Below are 23,799 nucleotides of genomic sequence, written 5' to 3' on the forward strand. Positions count from 1 at the left end.
AAAGATGAGCCTCACAGCTATTGATCTTCTTCCTCTGGCAGAAATGAAATGACTACCCACTGTGTGTTACTCTTACACAAAGGGAAGAAAAGACTGAAAGGCTGCCAGCCCCCCACGGTGCTTGTGCTGGTCAGGCTAAGTACCTGTGTGTGTTCCTTCTAGACTGTAACCTCTTCTGAGCAAAGACCATACGGTCTTTAATGCTGTGATGTGCCAGCACGCTGAAGCAAGCACCAAAAGAAAGTAACACTAGCCATAAGATTAAGCAGTCATGAGCTATCCTTTACCCTCATCACAATTTATCCACCAAATACCAGAGGGCTACAAGACAAGTATCTTGTTAACAGACTCCTGTCTCTCATGCATGTATCATACTAAGTGAAACCAAGAACTCTGACTAGAAATCTGAGTCATCTCTACTTCCAATGGCAGCCACATACCCTGTTGCAAAGTTGCTGTCTTCTTTCCAGTCCACGATGCGACAGATGAAGAGTATGTTTGAATAGTCCTCAGGCCTGGTCACGAAATCTGGAGGGCAATCAGCCAAGGAAACGTAGACCCTGGGCACTCTGTGGTCCACAGGTGAGAACATGGCACATCTCTTGAAGAGGTCGCTGTTCTTGTCTGCCAGAAGCTTGATGAAGCCTGTAGCTGCTCGGGAGTGTTTCTTTTCCAAAATATAGACCACCTGGAAGAGGAACATGTTTCTACAGTTAATACCTTCAGAGAAACTTATTTTCTTTAACAGAATAGGGATACACAGAGGCTTAGCAGAATATCTGGAAAAATCGCAAGGCCTATATCATGTTTTCCCTGTGTGTCTATATGTGTGTGTGCATTTTTTAACCGAGTACCTATTTACAATATATTTTCCTTGCCATCTTGCTCACGGCTATAGAGAAGCTAAGTGCCTTCCAAGTGCTAGCTCTCTACAGCAATTTTCTTGATTACAGAACAAAACCAGACAAGAAGCAGATGCTTCCAAATGCAGGGAATTAGCCACAACATACAAGCAACTCCTGTAAAATCTTTCATTTGTATCCTCGGCCTGTGATTTCGACATTCAGCACAGAACAGGCCAATCCAAAAACAGTGCCGCTGGCGGATCCAACGCTAACCACAGGAAAGGATGTGCTGTGGGGAATTTGGCAGTTCTCTCCTCCTCTCTCTGCTTTCTGAAGTCAGGGGTTATTTTACCTTTATACAAGATGGCTTTGAAAAGAATAATAAATTACAATATCACTAAATAATTGTTCCAGAGAGGTGTTCATCCAGGCTATATTTTTGTAGACCATAATAAATCACTGGATAACAGAAATATTATAGCCGATTTCCTAAGCTTACACAGAAGAGTCCTTCCAGAAGGTTTCAGGAGCTGCACCTCTGTGCGATTCTGAACGCTAGAATTGCCACGCTGGATGAGACCAGAGGGCAGCCCAGCCCAGAAGAGGAACCAGAATCAGAGGCTGCAAGGGAAAGCACAAGACGTGGAAGAGTCCTGACCCAGCCTGACCCAGTAGTCTCTTAACATTCACAGATTGACTCATATCGCAAACCAACAGCACTAACAGCCTTTCCAAAGTCTGTAAGAATTAATTCTGACAACTTTGGATATCCTGACGCTCACATTGGTATCCAATCTTTTTTCTGAATCTTGCTAAGTAATTTTGTGTAACAAACAAAAGGAATTCTAACTAGGATAATTGGTAAAAATAACAAGACACTTGATTTTTATCAGATCGGACAATTGCTCTCTTTGAAATGGGGAATGAGATTCTAAGATCAACAAGTGGAGACTACAAGGAGGCCAGGGCTTGGTCTCCTTCAGCTTTTGGGAGCGCACACATGCTTGCTCATCACTCTCCACGGAGTTACCTTGGCTGTCCTTTGAAGAAACTTATCTGGGAGCAGCCTGGGATCATTCACCTTGGGTCCATCCTCTTGCTTTGCTCTGTGCGCACCGCTGATCCCGACAGCCTTCACTGCACCAAACAAGACAAACACAACAGTTACCGTAGCACATTTCTGTCACAAAGTCACGTTGGGCCTTTGCTGTAAACTACAATACAAGGTGTGTGCAGTAGACTTATTTGAAAGGAAAAAGTGCTCTTAAATGTTAGGACAGCCAAACATGAAGCAATTATTATTTCTCCAGCCAACCACACAGAGCAGATATATGTTCACTTCCCATGCAGATCTGCTGAAAAACAACAAAAATCAAAATAAATCCAAACTTTACAACTACAACTGCACCAGCCATAATAAACAAATGGTGGAAAACACATTCTGTTTATTAAATACTAAGAACTACATGAATTTCCTGGCATTTCTTAGTTGGAGTCATTAACATTATATAAATAGTCTGTTAAGTACATACATTCATTTAATATTTAATTTCCTCATGGAAGGTTATAAAATGTATGTTTATCTTTGAAACCATATCTACTAAGCTGCCTCTCTTCGGCTGGGGACCAGGATTATGAAAAAGCCTTATGAAAGTAATTATTATACATGACAAACAGCTCCCTCCCCCTGAAATCTCCTCACCAGATACTGAGAATATTTAAATCAACAGTCAACTAATGGCTAGTTTGCCATTTTCAAATATTCGAGTACCTAAAGTTGAAAGTATCTGCTACAGGTGGCTGGCACACCCAATGCATTTAGTGTTTACAAACATCCAAAGCGATCTTTGCTGGGACCAGTCCATTCTTGAGCTGCATCCCTGCCGAGAGCCCACGGTTACTGGTCTGACAGCGTTTTTCAGGTGGAAAAGTGCACGTGCTCTTCTCCGGAGGGCTCATGGAGGATGGATGCCCTTTTCCACTTGTATGGCAATCGCATCCGTCTCAAGCACATGTGCTAAAATCAAGCCCTGAGTGTTCAAAAGAAATTTTGCTTTCCTAAAGAGAGACCGTGGCACCAACTGCAAGTTTCAAGGGACGTAGCTGTCACTGTCTCCCTCAGAAGACATGAGATAAAGCAATGTTTCGCTGAAGACTGTGCTCCAGCAGGCCAGCAGCGCTCACGCACGCCAGAAAGCCTCAAGGAGAACAGCGGTGACACGCAGACCCTGGCCCCCAGATGACACCCATCTGTCCCGCGGGGACCCTCAACGGAGGCTGCTGGTGACATGATGGATGAGGGGAGGCTGCAGCTGCCGGCAGCGCCGGGGGGAGCCGGGGCGCCGGGGGCTGGCACTCGGGGGGAGCCGGGGTGGCAGCAGCTCGCCCCGAGGGGGACGGCTGTGCACCACCATCACTGGGGCACCTTCACAGATGGTCCTGCCACCACGGGCAGTCTGGGTTGCCTTCCGGCAACCTTACCCCAGCAGTCGTCTGACAATGACGGCTTTCGCTCTAATGACAAACTCTGGTTCTCATATGCCACTAATTATCCCCAGCTTTGCCTCCTGATGAAAAGCTCTTCAGATTTGACTCTCCCCAGAGATCATCATCTTCAGAAGAATCTAAGTTACTTTAGTTTTTTTTTTATCTTTACTGACTTGCTAGCAAGGCTGAAAGAAGACCAGATATTCAGGGATTTAAATAAAAACCTACTTTCCTTAAAAAAGCAGTGGTAGTAGCAGCAGCAAACCCCTTTCTCTTTTACTTCTACTGAAATAAACTCAGATGTGCCACAACTGGGGTTACTAAGGGATAAAACAACCCAGAGTATCATGGAGACAAACAAGCTGATGAAAAAAATTGCTTGGAAAGTTATAAAGAGTTTAAAAAGTGGGGATACCCAAGTTACACACCTCATTCGCTTGCCTCCTCTGAGATTTCAGCCAGCTAAAGGTCACACCAAGCAATCAGTCAGTAAAGAATAAAGGCAAGGAGCCGTTTTGTTTTCTTTAAAATTTTCAAGCCATCCGTTAATAGTCATGGGTTTATGGTGTGCCAACCATAAAGACAGCTGGGACAAAGAACAGGACGATCTGGGACGAAGAAACACTGGCAGGGCAGAGGGCAAGGGAAGGTTGGTTGCCTTCCAAAGGCCACGCCCTCAGGCACACCTGCCACAAGCCCTGGGCTTTACTGGAGTGAACTCTCTCCCACTGAACGGCACATGCTGGTTGGCAGAGAAACCAGATCTAAACATATTTGGGGAAAAAAATAATCAAAAGCTGCATTCACCGCTTTCCCAGCGCAGCAGAGTGACAGCAGTGACTCAAGGTCCAGCAGGCAAGAAAGAGAAAAGCACCACAAGCCACACCAGGAACATGCCCTTATTAGTACTGCCTTCTTTCCACTTCTCCTTCCAGCTCCCATCTCTCCAAAATGTCACCTGCATTCTTTCACTGAAGCAGCTTTCCCTCTTAGGAAAGGACACCACAGTGTCCTTTGCCTGGGACAAAGAACAGGCGGGGGCATTGTCCCCCATCCTGCTGAAGCTGAGCCCCATGTGAACTCAGCACCGGTACCAGAAAGCCTCTAAATTCTCACTCTGGCACACAGTAGAACCTGCCTTTTTCCTTCACAGCCAACAACAACAAGGGGCCTTTGACTGGCTGGAGAGTACTTTCCTCCTCGGGGGTCTCTCAAATTTCAGTATCCCTCCTAAAAAATTCTGGGATTATGAGACTCCAGCAGACAGAGGCTGGGACCTACAATTATACCATCAACAGAAAGAAAGAAGGAAGCAAATCCCAGCCATCCACTTACTCCTACCCTACTGAAGTTAATCAACTTCAGTATCTAAAAGGTCATCATGTATGTTTACTGATGGGCAGCGCTCCTGAAACAAGGGACAGGGAAGAAGACACACGAGGAAATCTGCACTCTTGGGGCCAAGAGATGTGGGCTTCTCTATAGCTTGTAGCTGCTCCTTTTGAAGTCGAAACTGTTGCTACCAGGGCTGCACCTAGTGCTTGGAGGTCTACAATAGCAGAGCACCAGCAATGAGGGCTCCCTGTGACAAGCCCCTCTGCTCAGAAAGGACGGCCACCCAGATCCAGTGTCCACCTGGCTCAGTTGTGAAATTACCACACAGAGACCTCAGCCTCACCTGAAGCACCAAGGAGGAGGTAACCTGCCACAGGAGTCTGGTACCTGCATCCCCTAAATTCTGACATCCCTGCCTCTTGCTGCACATCCCCCCTTCTCTCCAGTGAAGCTGGAACATGGTGGGGCGGCGGGTGGAGAGGAGAGGTACCGGGATCCCACCGGAGACTGGTGGTCTAGAAGGTCTGAGCCGGGAGACACAACCATCTCCCACAACTGGGCAGAGCCACGGAGGCAATCCTAAAGGAGAGTTAACTTGTGAGAGGAGCAGGATTTTGAGCAGGGGAGGTGGGAAGAAACTCTTTGCATTATGCCAAACTAAAAATGAATTATTCTGACCCCTTTACTGCAGTGGTTATCCAATGACCATTCAATATTTCCACCCTGGGCAAAGACATGTTTTCTGAGAAAGATTTACTATGTTAGCTTGGGCAATACTTCATAAGCTTATCTTACAGTGAAAACACACTTCAGCAACTAGGATCCAGTGAAACTGCATTATAATCTCAGTGTTTTCCTTTCAGCGATTATCTGACAGACCAAAACTGTAATAGTCTTACTTTAAAAAAAAAAAAATAGGCACTAGATACAAAAAGCAACTCAAATTAGTTATGTTATTACCAACAAAGTAGATCCAAGACACTTGGAATTTGTCTCTCTCTGTAAGAGATCATTTTAGGCAGCTTCAATACACACTAAGATTTGTCTGACAGGCATTCCTAGGTCAAATATTTATTTTTTTTAAAGCCCCCTAAATTTCCTTTTACAATTAAATTACCATGACATTAAAAGTGGTCAAAGTGGACCAAAAGTCATCAGACTAGAATTCTGATTACTTGTGACAGATCCAAAATTATTTTCACCAGGTTTGCATTGGTCACTGTGGAAATTTGCAATTCTGTCCAAAAAGAATACAATTAAAGATGCAATATCCACTTGCAAATGAAAATATATTGCAGTTTCAGATCTCAAAAACAACTCACTGGAAAAAAAAAATTCCCTCCCTGGATGGAAAGAAACAAGTTTTTAAAAAAAAGTAATTCAATGTTTGCTACTTCAGCTTGAAAAAAAAAAAAGTCTACTTGAGAAGTTATTTGGCTTACTCTACATGGGCCTATCTAAGAATCCCCTCAGAAGGCATTATTGATATGAAGCTTTTAAAAAAGAAAATACTGCTCTTCAGCTTAGTGCTCGGACACCAGCACATCTGTAAACCTTTCAGTAGCAAAGTCTCCTACTTACTAGTGAAGTAACAAGACTCAGCTTCTCTGATGTCTGCTTCAATAAGCAGTTTTCAGCATATCATGTTTTAGTACCAAATACATAAGGAAAGTAGTGTAAAACAAATCAATTTATTATAAATATTTCAAGGATTGTGTGTCACGCTCAAAAAAGATCTGGTTTTGGAAGTTCTGTCCATATCAACACGAGAGACGTGGAAATGAAAACTCCAACCAAAAACTGATACATTCAATGCATGCACAGATTTGCCCTGGGTTATTATGCTACAATCTTCATTTTTAGGGGCAATGAGAAAGAAACATACCGCTGCTTAGAAGACAGAACAAGGGCTGTTCACATTCTGTCACCAATGTTTATTGGCACAGAAAAGTTTTTTCTTTCAGAACACAAAACCAATGGCAGGAACTAGCGGGTCACGTCATGTTTGGTCCTACCTTCACTGAGTAAACTAAAACGGAATTTTCTGAGGATTAAAGCAAAGGGATCTGGTTTCTTAGAAACACCCATCCCTAGCTGCATGATTTCAGTTCCTGCAAAATTATTTCGGTATCTACAGAGGTAGGAGCTCTGAGCTTCTCCTGATCTTGGCAGATTTCTTCCCCATGGAGTGCAGTGCACCAAGGTCCAAGTGAGCTCTCTCTGAAGTACCCCCACCAGCAGGCTGAAGAGCCTCCCTACACCTTTTGGGTTGGAAGGAGAGGAGGAAAGTGCTGTCTCACTTGGTACCAGGTACTACTGAAAACTGGAGTTTATTTCAAACAGGCTATAAGAAGGCTCGCTTTGAAAAATACCGTGCAAGCAGCAGTATTTTATGAGTATTTACATCTCCATGCACCGAGTTTTCCACCTGTGACGGAGGAAAGACAGGTAGTTCACTGTGATGAGACTGTTAAGCCAACAGCTTTGGAATTTAACACGTTCAGCCAGTCCAAAATCAGTCTACCAGCTCCGGCCCGCAATGCAAGAGGGCTCTGCAGGTAAGAAGCAAACCCGCTCCAAACTACGCATCGTTCCCGAGTCATCTCATCTCAGAGCCGTGTGTCTAATGAACAGGACTGACTTCCTCAGAGATGTTTATTTTGAATACTGATTTAGGCAAACTCACCCTGCCGCAGCTGTTCGTGTCTCAATACCTGAACTGGCACACCTGTATGCCCAACGGCACACTGAAGACGAGGACCAGGAGACTCAGATGATTAGCCAGAAGATTTTTTGAAGATGCAGAGGCAGCAGGAGGCCCTCAGAGAGGGAGAGGAAAGGCATAATAACGGATGTGTACAGTAGAGAGACAAGCATCTGCAATAACCCAGAGCAAAGGCAATATGAAGAGGTGAGTATAGCTGGCTTCCTTACACACGCAACGCAGCCAAACATATAATTATTTGGTTATATTTAGCCACCTCCACGAGGAAGTACATGGGAGATGGCAGAATGATGAGAGAGGAGTGTTGCTTTTCCTTAGAACCCTCTAAGCCTGATCCACAACAAAGATTCAGCATCATTTTGGGAAGCTGCCATTGACCCCAACAGATCCAATGGCAGCTGTCTTAGTAGCCACCTAACATTATATGATCACAGCCCGGGTACTCGGGTCTCCTGTCCCTCTCACATCCTTGAGAAGGTGCCAGTCAACAGCAGGGCTGGAAGCTTTACTGCAATAGAATTGAAGCTCCAAAAAATCAGGTAGTGTTGCCGTCCACATAAATACAGCGTTATTACATTAACAGCAAGTAAAATTAAAACATTACAACAACATTTCCATTGAGTATTTTGCCTATCTACTTAATGTTCTTCCTTCCTGGATGTGCATTTGTTCCTAAAGTGTGTGTGTCCAATTTTACTATTGCATGGAAAATATGTTAGCTGAATGAATCCTAATCTGATTCATCCTGGAAACCTTGCTGCTAACAATGACCATATTCTAATATGTTTATCTCCACACCCACCATTCACTCTCAGTTTCATGCCCCCTCGCTTACTTGACCTAAACTTGTAACAGGTGAATTCAGGAACACATGGTAATATGCTGAACTTAACCTAATTCCTGTTACCTAATTGCATAAGTAATTTATTTTTTTTTCCTTACTTAAGAAGTCATTTGAGGGTCAAGATAATTTACTAGGAAAGAACAGCAAAAGATTTCCCAACATTAACTTCCATTGCAGGCTTCAGCTGTGCAACAAAAGAATAACTGGAGCTTATTCAGCCCATAGCATTTAATCAATGCAACCGTAAAGCCCAATTTGTTCAATACCAGTAGAAAATTTTGCTTCAGTTGCTACACTGCTTATTCTTCAAGAAATCTATGCTCTCATTTAAGAAATGTTATAGCAACAACCAAAAGAGCTAGATCCAGAGACCCGCAAACATTAACTTAGGATAAACTAATACAGAGCTGTCTTGAGCAGCTGAAATGGCTCCAGCTTCTCTGCTGGTTTTCCAGGCTTCAGCGGAGTGAAACTGATCTGATTTTTGACAGTTCCACCTCAAGGATTTCTATTAAAAGCCGTGTAACTGAGAAGATTTCCTGGTGAGCTTTCACTCCGCTGCGGCCTAGAAATGTTAAGAGCTATGTAGTGGAGACAATCCATCTCCAGAAAGCTGCAGGCTAGGAAAGAAGCGCGAAGGCTCCTTAAAAGCACTTAGAGTGAGCAGGAGCCTCTGAAGGGGAAGGAGAACATTTATTCCTTCCAACAGCCAGTGACATTAGTGGGGTCCAAATTTGTCAGAGATTTCATGGCAGCAAAACTCAAAGAAGGGGGGACCTGAGCAGAGGGACAGAATGTGGTCCAGATTATCATCACCATCATCCTTTCCCTACCAGCCTTGGCCAAGGAGAAGAATAGCAGTATCTCCCTAAACTGCCTACGCCAATATGATACACTGCTAACTGCAGAAGGGCTCCAGGTGCCAGAGGAAGACACAAAAGGTAGGTAGGCACCTAGTCAAGCTCCAGAGAAGACAGAAAGGACACAAAAGCACAAGAGGGGGCGTGGAAGCACATGACAAGGTGCAGAAGTGCAAAACAGAGGTTAAACTCTAGATTATAAATACATTTTTCTTCTCTGCTAGAAGGAGCCAAAAGCCCTTCTAAGCACCAATTCCAGACCATCGTCCTAAGAAAAGAATGGCTTCATGCATTATCACACAACCATAGTGTGAAGGTACCAAATGCTACCACTTCTGCTGAGCCAAGTAATCCCAAAATACTCAATAACAGCCTCTACTAGTAGTGTGTGGACACCAAGCAATTTTAGATTATAATTTCTATCCTCACCAGGGCTATTAGAGTCTGACAGTCACATTTCACTTGGAAAGAGACTGACCAGCATCCACTTCCCCAATGCTGAACGGAAAGGCAGACAGGACTAAGTTCTGCAGCAACCCCAACCCAAATCCTGACTCTACCTATTAACCATCAGCTATTCAGTTTAATTTTCCATCACACAATTGGCCGAGTTACCCATCAGTTTATTCTGCCTGTAAACGAGCTGTTTCTATTCAAACTTCATTACGTCAAGGCAGTGAGCAAGCCCCGGACATTCACATATTCAAGCTCCGATTTGAGAAGTGTAGGTGTAAGTGGAAATCCTGAACAAACACAACCATCTGATTGCTGCCAGGGCAGCAAGTCCACCAACTTGATGACTTCTCTGAGCCACCCCGTGGGAAGCAGGATATTCAACATATCTGGTAAAGTAAGATCTCTCGTGAGAAGAGCTGAAGAAAGCTGAGCAAACTAGTTTGACAAGGATAGCTTTTGGCATAGTGACAGAGTTTTACAAACTTTTATTTGAATATTCTTTTGCTAAGGCACTTTTATGAGCACAGCTGCCATTCTCAAGAGTACAAGTAGCTGCTACTGTTCAATTGCTGATGTTTCTTTATCAGGGTAATCTGATCCCAATATTTGACAAGAGACAGCTCACATTTGTATGAAACTCATGTGACACGCAAGCCTGTGTAGGGATACAGCATCGTAAAGTATTCTGTACAGAACATTTTGCACTTTTCCTGGGTTAGGAGGATACAGAGAAGTTTCTACTTCTTTTTTTTTTTTATTACATATTAAATTGGAGTGTAGCAAAAATCCTTCTACTGCAGTGACAAGTCACTGAAATAATGTATTCCAGCTCAGTACTAAATGATAAGATAAAAGTTACATTACCTCTGTTGCAGTAGTCAATGTGAATGAGGATTAAGGAAAAGATTTACAGACCTGGCAAAGGTCATGTTGACTGGTGGATGACTTTTCTGGATAGCAGTGACACAGAGTAAGTTGAGGTCTCAGGGTAACACACAGAGGAGTTGCATGTCAATACCAATACTATAGAGAATTAGTCCTTTATGTGCACAAAATGTTGTTCAGACTAGTGCCTGGATGCTATTGCCTTGTTCTTTGCCAATGTAGAAACCCCAGAGAGGGTTTGAAGGACACCAGCAAGGGAGCTGAGAAACTTTATTCAAGGCGCTCATTCTTAGTGCCTTTGTAAAGAAAAAAAAAAAAAAAACACCACCAAAGTTTGTTCAGCATGTAGAGAGAGATATTTACACCTTGGAAATGCATCTGAAAATGCGAGAAGAAAGAGATTTCCAACTTTGCTAAAAAAGACATACCTCCAACGACCAAAACTTAACATTAGAAAACTTAACTTTGGAACAGGATAATACTGCTCTTCATGTTGAACAGCGTGCTGGAGAGGAGAAAGACTCATCACTTCTCAGATCAGAAACTTTTCTGAAGATAATCTTCAACCCAACTTCTTTGCAAGAAGAGTTCAGAAAAGCAGAGCAAACTCATTTGACCAGGACAGCTTCTGGCATAGTGACACCAGTTATGAATTTTTATTCAAATATCCTCAAGCAAAGCAAGACTGACGCACTTTTATGAGCACAAGAACTTTCAGAAAATACATTCACTGAGAATTAGGCAGAATATGATGGTCTCTTCACTTTTGTGGGCTTCCCTTTGCTTACCCCATCCCTTCTGGGGCCTTAGGAATAGAAGGGCAGGAAGCTCAGCCCTCATAACTGCAGCACTTAGTGAAGACAGATCCAAAATCTGAGTCTCAGCCTGCAGCCCCATCCATAGCAATTTCTACCAGTTTGCTTTAAGCCCCACCAAGGCATTGGAAGCCCAACGTACAATGACTTCAGGGAAATGCAGTCCACTCCAATCTGGGCCATGATCAGCGTACAAAATGTTTCATGCTTCAGAGCTTCTGACAGCAAGGGCCAACCCAAAATTCTTTGCCCCAGTGTGTAACGAGAGATGGAGGGGGTGACTGGTGCTCTGAAGAGGAACAGAGCCACAATGAAGGATGGGACACAGGCCAGGGTAGAAAAGATATCAAAACAGCCTGCACTCCCAGAGTCACCCGGAGTGCTCTTATTCGAATGACACATCTACTTTTATTCTTCATGGTTCATTCTGACCAGCAGCAGCAGAACAAATGAGCCAGCAGCACAGATATTGCATAATTCTACTCCTCTGTCAGAATGGACAAAAGCCATCTTAAAGCCAAGAGGCAGCAATCTGCAGAGCTTGTGGACATGCACAAAGATGCGAGCACTGCCTCGTAATGTCTGAGCAATGTGGCTCTGGTTTTTCATCTCACAATGAGTAAAATTCACTTTTGATTCTACTAGGGTAGCTAAGGATATTTTTCATCCCTAGAAATGTGGTTGGTTTTTTGTTCACTTTGGATTTTCTTTAGGTATTTTATATATATGGATCTTTTTATATATATATATATGTACATACACACACATACATGTAAGTGCATACATAAAGTGCACACAAGAACATGATAGACTGTTTCTTGATTTTATTAAACATGATACCCTTGATGGCATCTTTGTCCAGCTTGAAACCTTCAGACTGCCCTATGTTAGGGGGGAAAAAAAGAAGAAAGTCCACTACAAGTGTTGATTTAAGAACACAAATTATTTCGCCTGCTCCCTCCTGGCAATGAGTCTGTGTAATAAACCCTACAAAGCAGTATTCTCAGGAAAAGTAAATAAAGCACCAGTTTTGGTGGATCAGCAAGAAAACCTCCCATGGGATCTCATCTCCCATCCACACCTTTGTGATTAGCTGCAGTAGTTGTTGCCAGCAGAAGGATGTAACAGAAAAGACAAGACTCAGATGCAGGTAGCTTGAAAGGAAAGTTCAACAGGCAGCATCAGCCCATCAGCCCTCCCAGGGGAGGGCACTGCCACTCACTACCGTCCAACCCTGCAAAGCACTCTGCCTCCCAATGCCAGTCCCACCTTCCAGGAGATGGCTTTAGCTAAGTTTTGCCTTGAAAAAAATGTACATTTGGTCCTTTTAAAAAAGGATTTTGAGCCACACCTGTGAAGGCTGAATTTGGCAGTACCTTTCCCTTTTTTCATGACAGTTATCACTGATGCTAGAATAACTATAGCTGTTTTCCAGGCAAGACTTAAAATCTGGATAAGTGATGATATGAAAAATTGCATGAAAGACAGGAAACAAGCCAAAGCAATCATCAACTACTCAAAAACACCTTCAGAAAAAGCAGCATCGTAAACTTTATATGTATAAAAAAAGGAGGGCATTAAAAAGCAGAGCAAGAAGAAACTAGAGAAAAATCCATATGGGTTATATGGCCAAAGAAGCTGAAGCAACTATTAAAAGAGGTGATAGCAAAATACAAACTCAGCAGAAATCTAACTGGCACATCCACACCAGCCACAAGGCTTGTTAAGGATGAACACAGAAAGGCCTTGAAAACAAAAGAAAACAGCTGGCCTGGGCAACTGCAATGGAAAAGTAGTTTGGATTTCATCTGCGTAGACAATAAGCTGGATCTAACATCTGCCTTACAAGTATTCTCCAAAGACGGAATTAAATGGCAAAAACCACTCAGATGGCACAGATTTTAAGAGATGACTTGATAACCTCCAACACCGGCCACCCCAGAGCATCTCAAGGAACTATGATGCATCCAGAAACTAACTCTCATAAGCGTCTACACTAAAGCACGGTTATACAGGTGAAATAAAATATTGGCTCAAGTCTGTATTTATTCTAGATGCTGGTGTCAAATTAGAATGTATTTCTCTGAATTGTAATTTGGCATTGCTATCAGAAGCAAGAGAGATGCAACAGACAAACTATTGACTCGGGAGCATTTTGGGAGATTTAGAATTGTCGAGTCAGAGTCAAAGCGGCAGCTCAACGGTGCGCAGCTCTAACACAGTGCCCAAGACTGCAAAAAGGATGGGGTTAATAACTAGCTGTGTAAAACATCTGCAGACGAGACGAGTAACTCCCAACTCAAGCCCTATGCTGGGAAGTAACGGAACAAGACGGAAGTTGGTTCACATACTTTGGCAGCAACTCAAAGACAGTGGAGGTACCCAGAAGGAAATAGCATCATGAACTGGTGAGGTGGCAGCTCCATTCATGAGCTGAAACCAATGTTTTGTCATAAAAACTACAACACTTCCACTCAAATGTTATTTCCAGTTTTATTAACAGATGGGTGTGAAAAATGGAAGTCTACCAACAGTATAGGCAGAGGTCTGTGGATCTTCAAAAGCAATCTCTCAGGAAGACACGAGGTATTAAATAGAGCAGCTTTAAAACCACCACCAAGATTTATTCAGAGACCAACAACTACTTATGTCCTAAGTTACTGCCATCTTTTTCTGGACATCCGGGGCACGCGTCAGGAATGTACCAGGATATCTGTCCTGGCAAATATTTCACCAGCAGCGGAAGGCACATGTTAAATGTGCTAATTGTCAGAATCCTTTCAACACACGGCTCTTCAGGAGGGGATTTAGTACTAGAAAGGACATGCAAAGAGCAGCATAAGCATAGTTTGGGACAGGGGAGCCTATTTTATTTTGCCCAAAGCAACACTTGATGGTTTGGATGGAATTCAGATTCAGAATAAAATAGGTTTGCCTTCAAAACAGATCGCATAATTGGCTTTAGGTTTTAGTGCAATTTTCTTTTTAAATGGACCAAATCTTTAAGTTGCTCATAACTCAACAGTTTGAAAACAGCAACAAACCTAACTGCCCCCAAGGAAATATATTCTTATCCCCAAACTGAGACACAGATTGCCCAGCCAAGCTGCGATGAAGGAAACTGCTACAGCAGCATCTTGAATTAAACAGCAACCAGCAATCCCCAGACAGCCCTGAGAACTGCAAATCTAAAGGTGTGACTTCTGTTTCACAGATTTACTTTGCATCAATCAAAACTACATAAACCCCAGTCCTTAATATCCATTCAAAACTATGAAGGCAGTTTAGCAGAAAGGGATTGAAGTGATAAGGCATTAAGCTTTTATGCCTGTATTTTATATCTTGCAGCAAAGCAAGGCAACAAAGTAATACTTCAACAGTTTGCACAAATAAAGGCTTAAATCAGCAATCTGATCTACTCACCCTTTTCACCAGCATCCAGGGAAAGTTTCTTAATGTCATCAGCCAACGTATCCTGCAAGTGGTCTTGTCCATGCTCTGCATCATTATCGTCAAACTGAGCTTCTATAATGACATCCGGACTTTCAGCATTGCCTTTCGCTGTCTCTCGAGGAACACAAGTCCCCAACATATCCTCGGGGACATCTGATTCATGCGTGGCTTCTGTTTCTTTGTCACTACCATCTGGCTTTATTACCTGAAGGAGCAAGGGATTAGAAAAAAAAAAAAAAAAAAAAAAAAAAAAAAGGAAAGCTAAATCACTGGACTGAAGAAAAAAAACATTATCTTTCCTTTTTCATCTGCATCCCCAAGGAGCTGACAATGAATTGTGGGTGGCTGGTGGCACACTGCGATTGCCGTGTAATTAGCCACAGATATTGCACAATCGAAAGAGGTACCTTACAAGGATAAGGATGGGAACAGCATGGCTTTTGCAATACCTCAACTGTGACAATAATGTATCCAAAGTGTATCTAGAGCATAACCATACAGTTCCTGCCAAGCCTCTAATCGGCTCTCCAGAAGCTGGGAGTCAGCAGAGGGAGGGAGGAGGACACGCTGCAATTTAATGAGTAGCTTAGACCATTGTTCACCGAGATACGGATTAAAAAAAAAAAAAAAAAAAAAGAAAAAAAAAAGAGGTAAGCTAAATCACTGGACTGAAGAAAGAAAACATTATCTTTCCTTTTTCATCTGCATCCCCAAGGAGCTGACAATGAATTGTGGGTGGCTGGTGGCACACTGCGATTGCCGTGTAATTAGCCACAGATATTGCACAATCGAAAGAGGTACCTTACAAGGATAAGGATGGGAACAGCATGGCTTTTGCAATACCTCAACTGTGACAATAATGTATCCAAAGTGTATCTAGAGCATAACCATACAGTTCCTGCCAAGCCTCTAATCGGCTCTCCAGAAGCTGGGAGTCAGCAGAGGGAGGGAGGAGGACACGCTGCAATTTAATGAGTAGCTTAGACCATTGTTCACCGAGATACACTAATCATCCTGGGAAGTCCCAGAACTCAAGCAGTTCCAGTGAATGCTGGGATCATGTCAAAGTACATCTCTGGGAGAGCTCCCCAACACACAATTAGGAACAGACTGAAAAAGAATGGACCAGAGAACACGGTGCCCTGCGACCTGCGGGGGAACTGGACTGTGGCAGCTTGGTAAGGCACCAAGTATTTACCTCAGGCTCCAGAGTTTTTGTTAAAGGCACTCAATTATATGCTGTCACCTATAAAAATCTCCTAATTCAATTACCAAGAGGAACAAACTCAATTAGAGTACTAATTACTTAACCACTAACTAACTGATACCTCAGGTAAGTAACTCTGACCATCGCTACAGATTCGTCCCTGCTTTTGTGCAGCAATGGCACAGGGTGAGGAGCAACCATACGTGGAATCATGTCAAACAAAATGTCAAAGAACACTCGTCCCAGTAGAGTAGACACTAGACCTGCACAGCACACAGCAAAGGCAGGAACTGCACCTTCCCAGGCTGTAACGATCCATATGCCTTTACCAGCATCCTTCACACACCCAACAGCGAGTTGCAAGCACCCACCTGACCCTGGGATCTAGATCCAGGTTTTACTTTCTAAAGTGTTTATGTTTCACTTATGCTTCACTCAGTGTGAGACTTGGATCGGCATGGAGTAAGAAATAACCTACTAAACACTGAAATCACAAAGAAACTGGGTGACCCTATTCCAGTACCCTCCTGGTGACTGGGCTCTTCTCCAGCTGGTGCTGGTGTTCGCCAGGCGGGTAACTCCCTGGAGATGCTCCTCCAAGGTCCCCAGTCCTCAGCATCCCAAAGCCAGCACATGACAGCAGCAACTCATGCCACCAGCAAGGCAAGTGAAGGGCCCTTTAAAAAAATGCAGTAAAAAAACCCCTTTCTGGTAACATACTTTATGATAGAGTCACTAGAAATAAGTATAAATAACCTCAACAGGTCCTAGCTGAAGACAATCATTCCAAGTAAGAAAAATACAATCCAAAAAGCTCCACAAATTACTGTTTAGTAACTGAAAAGCAAATAGATCAAATCAGACCTGTACAGGGAAGACTTTTACAATTTTACATATACAGAGCTACAGTTAGGCTTTCAAGCTGTAGCCATTTCTTTGAAATCTTTTCACTATACATAAGAAATAAAATCAATTTTAAAATGGAGCTGAATCCAAGTCTTAAAAAAAGTCAGATGACATTACTTTGAACTCTTGTTACCTTTTGTGACTCTGCTTTCCATCTTTATTTTCATTTTTTAATATGCATATAATTTGTTACCATAGCAGATTTTGACTCAAACATTGAATTGTGACAAAAAAGGGAAAAAGTTTGGCAGGAGGTGGGAAAATGGCTGATTATTAAACCTGGCTACATTTGATACATAAAATACTGACACACAATGGTCTGGGCAAGAACAGTCTATTAGATTAGAGGGCTGACAAGGCTCCACATGCCAGTGACTCTGCCAGTGTGCCTATCCAAAAAGAAAACCAGTGTCAACAGTAATGTTTGGACCCTACCATGGTCAGATGTGGATGTATTTAGCTCTTAAATTTCAATTGCACCAGATGTGTACAAGTGTGCAACTGCAGCCGGAGCTCATTTTCTTCAACCCCTTCAGGCTTTGCCTCAATTTCCTTCTCTACAAGTGTTCTTTGGAGGGCAAGAGATGTGTTTCGGGTGCTACATTACAAAACTTTCTATATGTAATACAGCGAACAACACCAAATATATCCGGATGACAGGAAGTGCTTCTCTAAAGATGCAGCACTGAAAAGCTTATGCTTGAAGAGTTTATGTTGAATTAAAGAAGGCAGCAGATATGGATTTCTTTTTAAATGCTATACACTAAAATTACCGTGCTTCCCCCAAGCCAGAGGATACCCACTGCTGTCGCTGGCTGGCACGATACTCCAGCTGTGACTACCTAAGCCCCCAGTCACACATTTCCTTATGGATTTGCAAATGGATTTTTAAGTAAAGTTTTCCAGAGTCCACAAAATCATGACCTCCACGCAGCGTAGAGCAGCAAAATGTCCAGATGCTGGCAAGCATGGGTGATAGGATTTGTTTTCTTTTTAAGGCCAAGACAGATCATTTAGGCTGACCTCATACATAACAGAGCAGGGAATTTCACCCAAGATTTCTTACATCACACAAAAAATTTAGGGAAGCTGTACATCACAAGACTGGAAAGCTGCATAAGACTTTACAAAATCAGGAGCTCAATGGATACAATTACTCCATTTAGGATGATCAGAGTTGCTGGCCAACATGAGCTCATCGCACACATTCCAAAAAGCAGGATCCTTCTGTACATGAGCGGCAGCAAATCTGACCGTGACAGAATAAGCATTTCTTACACGCAGCATCTTGGAAACCAGAAATTGATGATGTTGCACTCCCCTATTTCTTACCATGCTGCTGGAGCTCATACATGACATAACACACAGTTAGAATATATCGGTACCTATCAGAGATGCAGAATCAATCAAATACCCAATTGGCTAAGTCTATCAGGGAGTCATATGTGCAGTACAGAGCATTGTTCTTTGCCAATGCAGCTGACTGCATGAAATGCATGACCCTACTACCATCCTGGGATGCTTTTTTAAAGCCCCTGCAAGGACCTTAACTTCCTGACCCGGGAAGTCAAATGTCAACCTTATGGTTATATTATTTTCATATGCTTTTTAATTTAAGAAGTTTTTAATAACCATTTTAATTAAAGTCAGTTGCTTATTTGAATGTCTGATCCTTGAGATAGTGGCCAAATAAGCTTTCTTCCAACTTTAAACAAACATCTATCACTGAAAAAGCATCAAGTTTCTGCCCCACAGTGATTAGTTTGTAAAGTCATAGCTGACTGAACACAAGATCTTTGAATGAAAATCCCATTTCAACCATAAATGTAATAAAAAACAGCTAGTGGGCAAGTACATCCTGGCATGGATACCTACAATCTGGACAGCAGAGCCATTACCTCGCTGCATCCAGCCCAGTCTTGAAGTAGCCATCAAACGAACAATTGTCCTTCCTCGGGAGGAACTTGTTCCAAAAGACAACTGAACTGGGAGTCTGTGCATCTAAAAGCTCAAGAGTTACCTCCTGAGCCACAGGAGAAACTGCTTTCTTTGCCAGAAGCAATCTTATACCTGCCCTGTTAGTTCCAAGCTTTTCACAGACTTTCCACCTAAGCCTCACATCCACACATGGACAAAGCCCAGGTATGGGGGGAATTTGTTGCTGTCTCCTCAATAGCAACAGTGAACGACTCATACATCACTCCATAATCTCAAACTACTTAACCACACCAGTGATTTTTAACCTCCAGGTTTTTCCCAATAAATGCATCAAGACTCCAGAGTGTTTAGTGCGATACTAAAAGGTTTGCTTTTCTTCCTTATTAATCTCTGATCCTTACAAGCGATCGATGAATCCTCATAGATCTGAAGGTGAGACATGGATGACTGCTGGACTAGACACAGTTGGACAGATGTGCCTTGTGTGGCCAAGGGCACAGTTTTCAGCAACAGAAGCTTGTGGAAAGGGACCTCTTCACCAAAAGCACCTTGCAGGTAAGGGACCGGGATCATCTTCCCTACAGCTGTTTTGGACACAGATTCAATAAAAGTGAAATTCTTCATCTCATTCAAAATGCTGGTATTAAAAAGAGGGGCTAAAATATTGAATTTCAGACATATCCACTAGAGCATACTATTCTTGGGATTCTTCAGGTCCAACTTGCCCACCACACTCCAGGACATCACTATTACCTCAAGCAGAGCGCATCTTAAAGTCTTCTTTAAACATCCAACAACTTGCACTCAGTTTTCACTGACCTTTTTTCCATAGCAGAACTGCTTCAGAAATTCAAAGACAGCATTTGCTTTCACTTAAACAAACAATGAATAGATACATAACTCATTCTAAGAAAAAAAAAAAAAAAAAACAAACCAAAATGCAAGCCCCAAAAAAGTGTTTAGATTTGATAATGAAGGAGTATGCTTACGACATTTAGCACATCAGCCAAACTTGGTCAGCCAGACCCCTTGGGAGGTATCCCTCTTGTCACTCCAGGATTCACCAAAGCCTCCAAAGAAGGTCTTGCAATGAACATACAGTAGGAAACCCACAAGTACACAGAACAATACACTGGGAATTGGGTTTTTGGTGGGATTCCACAGAGGTCTGCAGTAGGCCAAGCACTCCCAATAATCTGAAACTAAATATTAAATCACTGGTAATAAAACTCGTGGATGACAAAGACTTGCAGAGCAGTCAAGTCCAATTGGTGAACAAGGTTGATCTGAATCCAGAATGCTTGAGAATAGCCAAAAATAAACTCAGATATCTAAGAATACACAACAATGCCTGTGAATGGGTCTGCCTGGGAAATCACTGACTGTGAAAAGAACGTGAATGATTTCTGATGAACAAAAGTCTTGGCAATAGGATCAAAACAGAAAAGCAACCTTAGCTCTATAACACTGTGCTGGTGAGAGATGCCAGACTTGTGCAACGTGTATTTTCATAAGGACACTGGGGAAGAATGGAGATGATATAGCACAACACCTCTTCTCCCTAAATCTGTCAAAATCCGGCAAAATGCCTCATAGCAAGTAATTAAACCCAAAATGTGTAACTTATCCAGAGATTTTAGAAGTGACAAGCCATTAATGGTACCTCTCTACCTGGGGGAGACAGATGATGCACAAATCTCCTCATGCTGCTCCAGAAAGGTGCAGTAGATTCACCAGCGAGTGGAAGCTGGAGACAGATTCCTAGCAGGCAGGGAGCTCACATTAAGCAGGGAGGACTAAACACAGGAACAGCTATAAGGGTAATAAGGTCTTTAGCCCAAGCTCATATCCTGAGGTCTGCAAACCAACACAAGATGCCTTTCTTCCAAAAAATACTTTGGTCAAACACAAGTTCAGCTTTAGCTGTAGACAAGTTATTACACTCAATACCAGGTAGGGAGACAAACTTTAGGTCAGAGTCATTGGTCCTCTCTGCAATTGGGCCTTCATTAAGCATCGGGTTTGAGAAACAGAAACAGGTTAAAAGCCCTTATTTCAAGAGGAAGACAGCTGAAAACAGGGGCTTTGGACCAAATTACCATCTCACCGTTAAAAAGACCATTGCTACCACAACACTAACACAAACACCACATTTCATACCAATACTGCGAACACCTGCATCTATTAGTCTCCCAGCTTTTGCCATATTAAACAGGCTTCACTTAAAAGCCGGTTCCTTAATGTTCACTCACGAGGGAGTAGGAACGGAGCCTGGCTAACATGAGGATGCTGTCACAGCTCATACACACATGCTAGAGCCAAGCTGCCATAAATATTGCAAGGAAGAGATTTGCTTTTCTGAAAAGAGCAACCAAACAAAGCTTGCTGGCTTGCTCCAGCTCCTTCTTGGATAAAGAAAGGATGGCACTTCCAATAAGAGAAAAACCACCTGTCCCAATCACCTTTCGTTCTCTTTGTAATCTCATGTACAAACAGCTCTGGCAAAGACAACAACTCAGTAAAGGTGACTAATCTCAGCAGGAGCTGTTATGGCATTACTTTTAAAATAACAATAAAGTTAGACTGGTTTTGTTTGGGTTTTTTTTTTGTTGAGGTTTAGGCTTGGATTTTTACTTTTTTAACAATCTTTTAATTCTAAATCACTGGAAACACTTGCTAACAGCCCACAGGATAGCTATTTTATATTAAACAGCACCTTATAGTTTACATTCCAGGCATCAAATTGGATGCAATAACCATACAAACATCCAAACTAAAATCTCTCTCTCTTGATTAGGAAAAGGCTACTTGCTCCTCCCCGGCGGGCTCTGCTGTTCTCAGATGTCACATGCAGTCACTACAAAGCCATCCTGCCTGTGGATTCAAAGGGGTGAGTGATCTGCTACACAAAGGCTTCTTGGAAACAGTGACTTTTCAGAGCTTTTCTCTGACTCGCTCCCACTGCAGGTGGTGAGAGGGGAGAGAGAAACAAATGAAATATAAGGGGTATGTTTTCAAAACCAAATACAGAGAGGGATCTGCAACATGCCTATCAAACCTATTGAATCCCCAAAGTCATCTCCCCTGCCCTCACCAGCTTCCTGCATCCTCTCTGCTCAGACTAACCTGCAAAGTGAATTAATTCAAGTCATCAGACTGGGCATCCAGTTTTAGTCCAGCCCAAGCCGACACAGCAGACAGACCCACATCCAGGTTTGACAGGCAGCTGCACAAGTAATAGCTTAAACTGCAGTAAAAAAACCACATATCTCCAAACAGCCACCTTTTCTCACTACTTTGTCCTGCTTCCACCAATAAACCTCATTCCTGAACAGTTCACTCATCTCTGTTCTTCAGGCTGTACTTAAGCAAGTACATCACAAGTTACAGTGTGTCCCCTCCAAGTCCAGCTCAAGTCCTTCTCCTACCACCTTGCACAAATAACCAGAATAACAAGTGGAAAAGCATCGACAGGGAAAATTCTCAAGACTGACCTTTCTGAATTCTCAAGTCAAAACAAGAACTGTCTCCTCACCGTGTATCTCCACTCCCTATATCTGGTCTCTGACCTATCATTTGCCTCTGAAAGCTCCCTGCTCACATTGCCCTGGCCCTCATCCCACACCTACAGTCTGCTTCCAAACATGTTTATCAACACTTCATTTTCACCAAGCAGGAGACAGATGCCTCTGCCCCTGTCTCTCCTCAAGTTTACTCCTGCCTTCACCCCCTTCCTGCCACCTCTCTGTGGTCTCCCCAGACTCATCTCTTCCGAGTCTGGCTCTTGCACCACTGCCTGTAGGGGACACAGTCCTAGGATCAGCACCACGTTCCCTTGGGTTCGTTTCATCTGGTTCTACCAACAAGATAAATTAAACAGCTCCATCCGCATACTTCTGCCTTCTGTACCCTCTAACAACTGCTGAGAAGCAGGAAAAGAAAAAGTTGTCAGAAGCAGCTGCTCCCTGGTCATCACAGGTACCCCATGTGCTGTGGCACCCGTGGGGTGGATCACACCACTCCAAAACTCCAAAAAGGAGTCACTCTGCAGCCTGTAGAGGAAATATCTGAGCTCCAAGTGGACCCCTTGCCCCAAGCTGCTTTGAAAGCAGAGCTGGAAAAGGCTCATAGTAGACCCCTGGTTGGCTTGTACAACCTTTCCCAAGGGTTACCTGGGAGATACCTCTGAGAGGTATCTCTCTGGGCTTGAGAGGATTCATGCTTCAGAGCTGCTCTGTGATATTTAGACATGCTGAGGGTAACCATGTCAAGGAAACATGGGGAAGGGCAGTGTTCCTACCGCCCACTTGCAGGGAACACTGTACAATCTCGAGCCAACCTGGTAAGGACTCCCAACAGCATTACAAAGAGCCATATATTATTATAGCCAGATCAACAAACTTGTTCCACCCTTCCCACTCCTGCTGCCACCCCCAGGATTTGATTTGGTGCTAAAAAAACAGCCTCTATTTTCAGAATACCTATTGCTATTGCACTGACCTTCCCACACACATTCCCCAAAACACCGGAGTTCCTGGAGCAGGAGCGATACAGCAAACACCCCGTGTTCCAGCCACAGCTTCCCAACCCACGTGCCCTTCTTCTGTGCAGCTATATGTTGTCACACTTAAAGCAGTGATGAATACTCAGCCATAGAGTATCATCTGTACAGCAAATCTCTCTAATGAAAAAAGTCTGACCCCAGGTAGGTGCAAGAGACGTAGTTCAGCATCCAGCCTTTAATAACACTCAGGAATCCACCTTTTTGTATATACTCACAAAATCTGACAAGGCACACACAGCTCCTCCATCTCCTACAAGCAAACTCCTTCCATAAAAGAGGCCCTTAAAACTGGCAGCCTCCCTGCTGGACCCCAGCGAAATGTTCCTTGTACCTTGGGTCTTTGTATTGCCTGCTCCTCGCAAGACCTCCCACTTTGGTGCATCTCATGAGCCGTGTGTTGCACTCCAGGCCACAGCGAACTGGAAACAAGAGTGTAATGCACAGGGCCCAGCTATGAGCTTGCCAGAATATATTGGTTT

The 23,799-nt window shown here is 43.1% G+C and overlaps 1 protein-coding gene across 2 annotated transcripts in view; it reads right to left on the reverse strand.

Moving 5' to 3' along the window:
* The window catches only part of DIS3L2 (DIS3 like 3'-5' exoribonuclease 2), a 195,037-nt gene that overhangs the window by 118,477 nt on the left and 52,761 nt on the right, over window positions 1-23,799 (reverse strand). For both annotated transcript variants that reach the window (XM_014946064.1, XM_014946065.1), the window contains exons 7-9: window positions 14,676-14,910; window positions 1,876-1,982; window positions 441-688 (exon numbers count right to left, since the gene is read on the reverse strand). In XM_014946064.1, coding sequence (XP_014801550.1) covers window positions 441-688; window positions 1,876-1,982; window positions 14,676-14,910 — 590 coding nt within the window. The remainder of the gene's footprint in view (window positions 1-440; window positions 689-1,875; window positions 1,983-14,675; window positions 14,911-23,799) is intronic.

Source organism: Calidris pugnax, unplaced genomic scaffold (genome assembly GCF_001431845.1).
Source record: "Calidris pugnax isolate Ruff unplaced genomic scaffold, ASM143184v1 scaffold111, whole genome shotgun sequence".
In the NCBI taxonomy this organism is placed as follows: domain Eukaryota; kingdom Metazoa; phylum Chordata; class Aves; order Charadriiformes; family Scolopacidae; genus Calidris; species Calidris pugnax.